Source organism: Rhinolophus sinicus, chromosome 18, assembly GCF_057876585.1.
Source record: "Rhinolophus sinicus isolate RSI-liver-muscle chromosome 18, RSI-T2T, whole genome shotgun sequence".
In the NCBI taxonomy this organism is placed as follows: Eukaryota; Metazoa; Chordata; class Mammalia; order Chiroptera; family Rhinolophidae; genus Rhinolophus; species Rhinolophus sinicus.
Genome location: NC_142518.1, coordinates 51208418 through 51220435, shown reverse-complemented (window position 1 = coordinate 51220435; position 12018 = coordinate 51208418). Strand labels below are relative to the sequence as shown.

Sequence of the window (12018 nt, the reverse complement as noted above, 5' to 3'; positions counted from 1 at the left end):
TTTTATGGTAGCTTATCCTAATAATATTCAATAAAGGACATGAGGTTTTCCAGTGACGGTAAAATTCAGAAATTAATATAATGGAATTGAAAGACAGAATATATATTTTTAAACCCTACCTTTTCTTGCTGAAACCAAGCCTGCCAATCCTGAAACTGTAATCACTCCAATTTTCGGAAGAAAATCTTGTGGTGGATTCTTCAGATAAACATATGTATCTCAAGAAATCAGTTAAAAATTAATGTAAATGACTTACTACAACTGGGCATTCTATATATGTACGATGCAGAAAAGTTAAAGAGATTCACTAAGATAATAGCAGATGGTTTAAACATTCTTCAAAAGAAGAGCTACACAAAACAATGGTTTGAATAGCAATTTAAAAAGCTAGTTATAATAGTTACTTGTTACAAAATAAAATCTTCCTCCCATAGCTAATTTCATGATATTTGTTTTCTTAATAATTCAGGCCATTATTACTCTTCAATGAAATATGATTGTATAGTTCTCAACTTACTATGGATTACTATAAATTCCTCATTGTATATGTATTACATCCCTATGATGGAAATGCTTCTGGTCTTAACTGCCCAAACATTGGTAGGATCCAGTAAGAATTGAAATAGATACTTTATTAGGGAACTTTGAATAATAGTCTAGGGATACATAGAGCCACTAGACCCTGCTTGCCATTAGTTCTCAGTAACCTCAGAGCAGCCATTGGTCTTGGTTAAAACCAATTATCAGGATCAGACAAAAAGTAGATGGAGAGTGGATAGAAGTCCAGATTTCCTGGCTTTTTATATATTTAAATTGTTTTTGGTTCCATGCAGTCCAAAAACACACTCTTCTGTCATAGTTAATTATTTAATGGCAATCACTTATTTGTTCATATCCCTCAAGATTGGTGAGGAATATAATTTGGAATTAATTCCTACATACATTACATAATAATACATATACAGGTCATCAACATCATGGAAACATTTAAAATTTTAGCTGATCTTTGTGTCCTCCATATACATTTACTTTGACAACTGGCTTAGACCAAAAATATTAGGTAGCTGTATCTGCTGCCAAACACTATTGTCAAAATAAAGACTCAAATACAAATGCTTTCAAACATTAGCTCAAATATTGTAGGGTGACTGATTGGTATAGTGCTTCCTAGCAATCGATAGCAAAATACTATGTATTTTAACAGCAAATAGCACTTTTTAAAAATTAATTGATAACAATGGAAATATGCTTCTAATTTATGCTTTATGAGTATATAATATAAAACAGACCTCAATGTGAGTCCAGGTGCTGCCATTTACTAGCTTGTGACCTTGGTAACCTACTTAATCTTTCTAAATCCCAGGTTCCTCATCTATAAAACGGGAATAACTATAATACCAACAGTCTCAAAATTGCTATAAAAATTAGATAAACGATGTAAAATATTTATCATGGTACCTTAGCATATAAGAATAGCTAAATAAATGATAGATACCATTGCTCTGTTATTATTATCATAAACTGTAATACAGAGTATTTTCTCAGTTGGTAAATTATGCTAATGGATAACATATCATGTTTATTTTTCTCACATTTAAACCTTGCAAATTAAAAAGACAATAGAACATTCCCAATTATGGATGGTTCATTCACCTACCTTTTCCAAATTGCACTGTATCCATTATCCCATTTTTCACAAAGACATAAACACCCTAAGCAAAAAGGGGGGGAAAAAGGACATCTGCATTGTTGAAGATGTTTATAATTAGATCAAATAGTCCACATCTCTGAGATTACATTAAAACATTGACTTAAAATTACACCCACATCTAAATCTAGCTTTCCTATTTATTCACTATGAGGATACTTAACTTGTTACACTTAACTTCTCTTCACTTCTTGCTTTTCATTCTATTTAACATGGATAATAGTTGTTTACTACTTCTTTCATATAAATGGGTAAACTAATACCTATAAAACAATCAGAGAAGTTCTTATAAAGGTTATTGCAGAAATACAAAGTCTTATCATCTTATTTAATAATGGCCTAGAAAAATGAATGGAGTTTAAATAAAACATGAAGAAAGGTATATTTCAGCTTAGAAACAACATCTGATCAATAAAGATGCAGTAGAAACAACATAATGATTTGTGGAGAAAACAAAAATAACCCTAAAGAAAAGTTCTTTATCTTCTCCCTTGTTCAAGTGCGCATTAGAATGGGAAAAAAATTTAATAAGACATTTATCTCAGGACAGAAATCATCCTACATAGGCTAGTGTCCATCTTGTTTTTAAATAGGAACATAAATTCTCTACAAATCAAGATTACATGAACCCACTGGAGGGATTAGAACTTTAAATCAAACTTTTCCTGTTACTTCTTTCTAATTTATTTTAATGCAAGAAACATTGTTATACACATTTATTGAATGATAGGTACTACCTTAATTACATCAAAAGAAAACTGAAGGCATCAAATGATTTACCCATAGTAACTGTCACATTGTACTCTATTGAAGGAACCAGAAAATGCAATCCAAATATATGGTTTCCTTCTCTGAACTAGCTGTTATCAAACCATGGGGTAAAAACAACAAAGGAGATTTTCAAAACAAATGAAATAAAAATGAGTATATTACACAGGAAAGAAATATGTTACTGCTATCGAGTTATCTTGGTATTAGTAACTTTGTCTCAGATATTTTCAATGATCAGAGATGCGGAGTTTCGTCCTGTTCATCATGGTCTCAAGCTGTACAAACCAGAATAGACCCTAACTGCCACTGAGCAACTTCTCTTTAGGGACTGTCTTTTGAGAAAACTTCACCTTCATGTAACACCTATTGACATTAGGAATCACGTAACAGGTGAGGAAAAAAACTCGTCACTTCTTTGGGGAAATTTTCCTTAGCTGTGTTTAGGAATTCATTTTTACCACTGGGGGTCACTGCTACCTAAATTTCAAAACATCATTAAGGAGTAGGAGTAGAAATTGAATTCACCCTACATGATTCGAAGTTTAATATAATTTGAGTCAGAAGTAATTTTTAAAGAATATACTATGTTTTTAGGGGCGATTTAGAGAGGAAATATTGTTTACATTGAAGATGAAATGCATTAGAAAGTACCCTTCTTCAGCCTATTCATTTCAGCATATTAATAGAATATAAAGTTCTTTCAGTCTTAAATTGAGTGACAGTAACAACAGCAATTTAAGGATCTCTCAGGAATAATTTATCTCACTGAAAACAACTTTGAGAACACTATGGAAAATTAGGTCTCAGGAGACTCAAGTGTGAATCATCCAGCTGTTGGCATATAGCCTTAGAGGCATGATTCAGACCCTAATTACTTAAGATATTTCCCTCTGAGATCAAGCTATTAAGTGTTTAGTACAACTAGTACTATTAGAATTGGGAGGCAAAATTTTCCAAAAATAACACCATATAATCATCAGATGTTTGAAATATCATCTGAAATGACCATAGTTCTCAGATTTGGTATTTCATAAGATTATTAGAATTTTATTTTTAAAAAGAATGGATTAGAAACAAAGGTGCACAAAGGTTCACAATTGGATAGGCTAGATTTAATGAAAAGCTGTGTAGTTATTAGGTCAGAATGATGAGAACAACGGTACCAACATTGTCATTATAACACTAACATTGGAGATGCTGATGATGCTGATGGTAACACACCTATATATATTTATTAATTATATTATTTTATATTATATTATAATTATAAGACCCGGTCTTATAGTAAAATAAGACTGGATCTTATATTAATTTTTGCTTCAAAAGACTCATTAGAGCTGATGGTCCGGCTAGGTCTTATTTTCAGGGAAACATGGTATGTTGATATGATAATGAAACATCAGTACTGTATCAGCTTACTCCACTCCTTGCTGCTGGATAATGCTGACTGAAGGCTAAGTATTAAAACAAGGTGAATTCTATTTTGCCAAATAACTGACTATAGTCAAATGGTCTTATAAACTAAACAAAACAGATGAACATTTTGCTTAGTCAAATAAGGAACAATTCAGAAGTAATTTCAGAATTTCAGGTAAAAGGCCAAACAATATTTCGTACATTCTAGGTGACGTAAATGCTTGTTGAACTAGTTTAATCTATGCAGTAGTAATATAGTAGATTAAATATGGCCACGCATTTTTTTGCTAGTACTCATATTGAGAGTTGGCATCTATTTCGCCTCCATTTAAAACTAGGTTGGCCTTGGTGACTTGATTTAACAATACAATGCTGTAGAAGTAACTTTCTTGGACATCTGAGGATAGCTAAGAAGCCTGGCAAATCCTGCCTAGGGCCTCTTGTGACATTTTCTATAGGAGCGCTGAACTGCACATGGAAGTTATTTGACCACCTTCCCTGAGAGACCACGTGTAGGTGCTTCAGTCAACATTCCCAGCTGACCCCAGCCTTCTAGCATCTGTGACAAGTTGCCAGAGATGAGACTGAAGCTGTCTTCCACCCTCTAGATCAGCCCGTGTACCTAATGAACACCACTGAGGAACCTCTGTCAACACCACATGCAACAGGAGAATCACCTGTCTGAACTCTGATCAAATTCCCGATTCACAAAATTATGACTTATAATAGAATGGTTACTGCTTTAAACCACTAAGTTTCGGGGTAGTTTGTTACACATCAATGGGTAACTGCAACAACTGGTATGTAATACAAATCAGAATCCTCCAATATTAAACAACTATTAGAACTGACTTACCTTGCACCAGCCAATATAACGACCAGTTGTAGAGCGGATAGACGCAAAGCCCATTTGCAAATTACCGGGCTGCTCTTCAACATATTTAGACTGGAGAGGTGGTGCAGTATATATGGGGAGCTAGGAGAAAAATAAACACTTCGTGTCAAAAATATAAAGTAACTGAAATTACTTTTCCAGCAGTATGGCAGAATAGAAATCTTTATCAATCTTCCTGCTAAAAACAACTAAAATTACTACTAAATATTTTTTAAAATAATCTTAAAAATGCAAGAATGATCTGGCAAGCTTTTTATAAAGACTATTCAGAAGCCAGAAACTGAGCCCCTACACAAAGATAAAAGGGCAGCACTGAGACAGGAGAAGCAGTGGTATGGTCTCGCAAACAAACAACCACAACACTATCCCACACTAGGTGCAGAGATCCATGCTCAGGAGGGATCTCAAAATACACAACTATTTACTGAGGAGCGAGGGGTTTGTGCTCCACATCAGTTACCTCAATGCTTAGATTCTGCACAGGAGAGATGAATCCCCAAAATGCCTGTCTATGAAAACCAAAGGAAGAAGTAAAACTCTCATTATTGGCAGATGACACAATATCAGGAATTGACAACTCTAAGGACTTCAAAAACAGTTAGAAATAATAAACAAATTCAGTAAATTTGCAGGAAACGATATAAATATACCAAAATCTGTGGCACTACCGTGTTTCCCTGAAAATAAGACCTAACTGGAAAATAAGCCCTAGCATGATTTTTCAGGTTGACATCTCCTGAACATAAGCCCTAATGAATCTTTTGGAGCAAAACTTAATATAAGACCTGGTCTTATTTTTAGGGAAACACGGTAATAACAAACTATCAGAATGAGAAATTAATAGAACAATCCTATTTACAATTGTATCAAAAAGAACAACAAACCTAGGGATAAATTTAGCCAGGTGGGTGAAAGACCTGGATACTGAAAACTATAAGACACTGAAAAAATAAATGGAAGAAATGTACACTTGAAACCTATATAACTTTACTAATCAATGTCACCCCAATAAATTTAATAAATAAATAAGAAACTGAAGAAGACACAAATAAATCGAAAGATATTCCATGTTCATGGATCAGAGGAGTTAATATTGTTAAAATGTCCACGTTACCCAAAGCAATCTATATATTCAATGCAATCCTTATGAAAATGGGAAGGATATCCTCCCGTTTTTGATAACATAAATGAAGCTAGAGGACATCATGCTAAATGAAACAAGCCAGACACAGAAGGAGAAATACTGTATGATCTCACTTACATGTAGAATTTAAAATAGACTTAGAAGCAGAAAGTGAAATACCAAGGGTGGTGTGGAGGGGAAAATGGGGAGGTCAAAGAGAATGCAAGAAGAGTAAGTTCAGAAATTAAAGTATAGCATAGTGACTATAGTTAACAATACTGTATTGTATACTTGAATTTGCTAAGAGGGTAGCTCTTAAATGTTATCTGACCACCCCACACACACACACATACAGAAGAAAACGGTAACAAAGTGAGGTGACAAATATGTTAATTAGCTTGACTGTGGTGGTAATTTCATAACGTATGTTCATGTCAAAACATCAAGTTGCATACCGTAAATATATATAATTTTTATTTGTCAAACATATCTCTATAAAGTTAAAAATAATTCAACTCTACTGTGAGAATTCTGTTTCTACTGAGGGAAGAACAATCTCATTATAGATTTGAGGCCCTTGGGCTTAAATGTCACTTATTGTATAAATACAACTTGCTTGTACTCAATTAGAAATTACAATTAGATTCAGTAAGCTATAAAACTACATTTAGATTAAATTGAACCAAAGTAACTAGAACTCTCAAATCAATATTCTTTTCTGTTATTTTTGGTGAAAACAAGCAAATAACAAGAAAATAAGACAAACTCACATCATAAAAATACTTTTAAAAGAAACATCTAGGGATATGGCCAACTGTATATACAAACAGCCCAATTGTCAATCATTTTACAGACCTGAACACTGCAAATTTCATAGTTTAAAAAATGATCACCCCACGGCTCTCCAGGATTTTCTAATAAAGATTTAATTATATTCACTAGATAGTACTTAATAAGGCAGGGGTATGTTGATATTTTAAAAAAAAGATATTTAACAAGAAGAGTTGAACTGAAAAAGGACTTTCTGATTAGCCACAAGTTTACCAAAAGATTCAATTAACCAGGACACTTTATTCATTCAGCGTTTTGGTTTAGTAGAAACTTTATTGTAAATAGATTTAAACAGAGACATAACTCACTTTACACAATAAAAGTACCTGGAAATGTTACATGCAAATCACATTTTCATTCCTTCAGAAATTCTAAGTTCCTCAAGGATTGGATCCTAAATTCGTGAATAATCCCTAGCACTTCGCGGGCAACCAACGTTAACAAGTAATTAAATTAAATTTTATTTACCATAGTTTTCATGTACAATGCACACTTTTTTGCCCAAATTTGTGAGGGAAAACTAAGGATGCACACTATGCATGGGTTGTACTAATTCCATATCAATATAAATGTTTTAAATTCTTTTATGTATGCTTATGAGTTAAAAGTGTAACTCTAGAAATCAATACTGCATACGATATCCATATACAAAATAATACCCTGGAATACAGTAATCGGTTTCGTTGAACTTACAACAAACTTGCAACGACGAAGAGTTCTTGGCAGTCTATGATGCGTAAATATCATAAATTTGTTACCAGTACATAAAATTTCTTGTACCTTGTATTCGTTCTTGTGTTTTGTAATTATTTGTTACATAAAATTTCTTGTGCCATAATATGTTTAAAAATAAGTGCTAAAATTCCCCTATAACACAAAAAACAAATACCTAAATGTAAATAAATAAAATTTTGAATTAAAAAATTAAAATGAAAGATTTTATTCCCTGAAAGCTTGGGCCAAAAACGTGGGCGTGCATTATACACGGGAGCACATAATACATGGCAAAATACAGTATAATGTACTGGAGAAAACACTACATATCAAGGAATCCCATGTACTTCATGACATAGTGAAGAGCACAAATTTATCTTAAAATTCAGTAATATGCAAATTCAGCAATTAGGGGCAAATGCTACCTATCTTCCTACCTAGATTTTGAGCTTTCCAAAGATGGAAGTGTCAAGGTAGATTTAAAAACATCGTCTCTCTAAGACTAATAAAAAGGAGAAAGAATAACGAAAGACAGTAAGTATTTAGGAAAGTGAATCTATCTTAGACTGATAATAAAAATTACTAAAACTTTACCCAGTGCTTACAACAGTGCCTTACACACATGGAAGAGGAGCTCAGAAAATATTTTTTGTTGAATTTTATGTATGTCAATTTGGCAATATATTGATATATTTCATGCATTCTGACGTATAATTCATTTCTAGAAACTTATTATAAGGAAATAGTTGTAGATGTACATACAGGTTAATGTGCAAGGTGTTTTGACAATGCACTACTACAATAAAAAATTATTGGAAATATGCTAAATTTTCAAAAAATCATAGAAATTGTACATTTGATAATGGTACATTCATGCAACAGAATATTTATGCCACCAATAAGAATTCTGTCCAATCTCATCCAACTATCAGTGGTGGAGTCAAGATTTAGATTCAGTCCTGTCTGACTCAAGTATACATTTCTAAGTATTTAATAAAATCTTAGGGGTGACTTAAGGCTGGAAAAGAAGTACAATGGTGAACAGAATCAGTAACCACAATTAGAGATCAACAGGCTGGCATGATAAACTGGATCAAAGTTAAACAGGTATGAATGTACCTGCAACTGAGTCCAAAATGTCCATTCATATAAGTACAGACTGGGAAAAAACAGTAGTTCCTGTAATGCAGGCCTTGTGGTACAAAATTCCCTCAGCTTCTGTATATCTGGAAAGGTCTTTATCACCCCTTCATAGCTAAAGGATAGCTTTGCTGGATATATTATTCTTGGCTGGTAATTTCTCTCTTTCAATAGTTTGAATATTTGATTCCACTCCCACCTGACTTGTAGAGTTTCTGCTGAAAAGTCTAATGATTATGTAATGGGCTTTCCTTTGTAGGCTACCATTTTATTTTCCCTGGCTGCCTTGAGAATTCTTTCTTTGTCATGGATTTTTGACAGTTTCGATATAATACACCTTGGAGAAGGCCTTTTATGATTGAGCTAATTAGGTGTTCTGTTTGCTTCTTGGTTTCAAAGATCCAGTTATTTCCATAGGTTTGGAAAGTTCTCATCGACTATTTGTTTGAATAGGCTCTCTGTGCCCTTCTCCCTCTCTTCTCCTGGTATACCCAGTATTCTTATATTGCTCTTTCTGATGGAATCGGGTAGTTCTTGTAAAGTTCTTTCATTCCTTTTAACTCTCAAGTCCATCTCTTCTTCCATCCACGTCATTTCCAGATTTCTATCCTCAGTATCACTAAATTGTTTCTCCATCTGAACAGCTCTATTTCCTAAGCTGGCTAATTTCATTCTTCATGTCTTTTATGGAGTTCTTCAGCTCCAGAATTTCTATTTTTTTAATTTCAATCTCTTTGGTAAAGTATTCATTTTGTTCATTGATTTTATTTCTGAGTTCATTAAACTGCCTGAATTTTCTTGTATTTTGTTCAGTTTTTTTCAGAAAAGCAATCTTGAATGCTCTGTCATTTAAGTCACATACAAGCTCTGGCTCTGACAATTAAGTTTGTGAACTTGTTGCAACGATGTTGCTAACCTTTTTTGATATCAGAGGGATTATTCATTATGAATTTGTACCAACTGGACAAACAGCTAAGCAAGTTCACTATTTGGAAGTGCTGAAAAGGCTGCATAAAAAAGTTAGATGAGGGGGAGGCAGGATGGCTCAGCTGGTTAGAGCGTGGGCTCTTAGCAACAGGGTTTGATTCCCACATGGGCCAGTGAGCTGCGCCCCCCACAACTAGAGTGACGACAACGAGCTACCGAGCTACCGGTGGGGCAGCCAGATAGCTCAGTTGGTTGGAGCACAAGCTCTTGGCAACAAAGTTGCCTTTGCATGGGATCGTGGGCAGCAACCCCTGCAACTAAAGATTGAAAACAGTGACTGGACTTGGAGCTGATGGGCCCTGGAAAAGCACACTGTTCCCCAATATTCCCCAATAATTTTTTTTTTAAAAGTTAGACAACCTGAACTTTTTGCCAATAATTCATGGCTCTTGCATCATGACAATGCATCAGCTCATGTGGCACTGTCTGTGAGGGAGATTTTAGCCAGTAAACAAATAACTGTATTGGAACACTCCCCCTACTCACCTGATCTGGTCCCTGATGACTTCTTTCTTTACCCAAAGATAAAGGAAATATTGAAAGGAAGACATTTGAATGACATTCAGGACATCAAGGATAATACGACGAGAGCTCTGATGGCCATTCCAGAAAAAGAGTTCCAAAATTGCTTTGAAGGGTAGACTAGGCACTGGCATTGGTACATAGCTTCCCAAGGGGAGTACGTTGAAGGTGACCATAGTGATATTCAGCAATGAGGTATGTAGCACTTTTTCTAGGATGAATTCACGACCTTACTTGTCTGACCTCGTATTTCCATGTCTTTAAGTTTATTTCCTGGAGATATTTTTTTTTCCTGAGCTGTCTTGTTACCTTGGTTATTCATGGTTAATTGATGGGTTGTTTCTCTTCCTAGGAATCTAAGGAAATAAATTCTCAGCAGGTTGATACAAAGTGGTCTTTCTTTTGCTTTCCAGTAGGTAGTGCTGGAATTTATTTTCTCTTGCTCTGTTCTGGCTTCTCATGGTGGAAGATTCCCCAGGAAGGTGGGCATCTCCTCGGGAACCAGGTCACCTCGGTCTCAGGGCACCACCCCCATGGAGGATGTGGTGGACAATGGGGTTTTGAGCCCCTGAAATCCCAGTGCTGCCCCTGCAGCCAGATGCAGCGCTGTGCTGGGCAGTCCTGGGTGCCCCTGCTGGGATCAGCCGAGAAAGGTGGGATTGGGGTGGGCTGGGAGAGGCCACTGGTGTTTGTGTCTTTGTTCTCCTCTGAGTAATGGTGACTTTCAGACCACAGTTGCATTGCCCCTATATCTCACCCTTGTTACTTGGATTAGCCACAGTGCGCATCTGCCATTCAGGAACTGTCTCTCCAGTTCTCAGGACTGTTGACATTCTATTCTTTAACTTGACACTACTATAGCTTTTTCTGGGGCTTGTTCCTAGCTCTGGGAGGTTGGGGGGATGCGGCCAGGCCCCATGGCTTTGTTTTCTGCTTGACATATCTTTCCAGTAGCCCATGTAAAAAAGGTTTAATGAAACTTTTAAGGTTTAGTATTAAGGTTTACTATGTCTCGGTCAAAGGTCATAAGTAAGGTTGATTTCCAGGACACAAAACATATATGTATATACCAGGGGTGCCAAAAATGTATACATTTTAAGAGATGTTATCTACATATTATTTTTTGACGTTGAATTGAATTACAGTAGCAATGTGTAGTATGACATTTGCTTAAAAGATGACATTAATCAAATGAATGCTAGTGTCATTCATTGTATTACAATTTTAATACAGTTTTTTCCTTTCTTAAAATGTGTATACATTATTTTGGAACCCTCTGTATATAAAAGTAAATGTAATCTTAGCCAGATTCTGACTCTATCCAGCAGTGGTCAAAATATTTACACTCAAAGAAAATGCTAACCATCATGAATGTGTTTGGCAGAGAATGATCACAACAGTGAAGGAACTCAAAGCTATGACATATGAAGAATGGTTAAAGTTACTAGTATACTTATCCAGGAAACAAAATGAACTAAAGTGTAACTGACATTTGAAGAGTTGTTTTGTGGAAGAGATGTATGGTACCAATGCAAGAGATACCGGGTTACTGAATAGAACTTATTATGACACAAGTTTGTGTCTGACCTAAGGAAGGACCTTAAATTGAAAGACCTGCTGCCAGAAAATGGAATGGGCTGCCTTAGGTTCCTTTATTCAGAGTTTTATTCATGTAGAAGAAGATAAATGACAACTTAGTGTGCCTATGGTAGAGGAGATTACAGTAACATACAGAAGCCTGAACTAGAAAATCTCTAAGATCACTTTCCAAAGTGAGATCTTAATGAATTTCTTAAACTAAGACTTGCAAATATCAGGTGTACCTGTATGAATTTTTCAAGAAAGAAAAATCAGATTGCTTAGAAGTACTAAGATCCGGTACTACTCATTGATTATTCATTAAGAAAAATC

The 12018-nt window shown here is 34.9% G+C and overlaps 1 protein-coding gene across 3 annotated transcripts in view; it reads right to left on the bottom strand.

Moving 5' to 3' along the window:
* The window catches only part of APOOL (apolipoprotein O like), a 67624-nt gene that overhangs the window by 18180 nt on the left and 37426 nt on the right, over positions 1–12018 (bottom strand). For 2 of the 3 annotated variants that reach the window (XM_074323454.2, XM_074323455.2), the window contains exons 3-5: positions 4752–4871; positions 1658–1712; positions 120–218 (exon numbers count right to left, since the gene is read on the bottom strand). In XM_074323454.2, the coding sequence (XP_074179555.1) occupies positions 120–218; positions 1658–1712; positions 4752–4871 (274 nt within the window). The remainder of the gene's footprint in view (positions 1–119; positions 219–1657; positions 1713–4751; positions 4872–12018) is intronic. The other variant, XM_074323456.2, reaches the window with a different exon arrangement.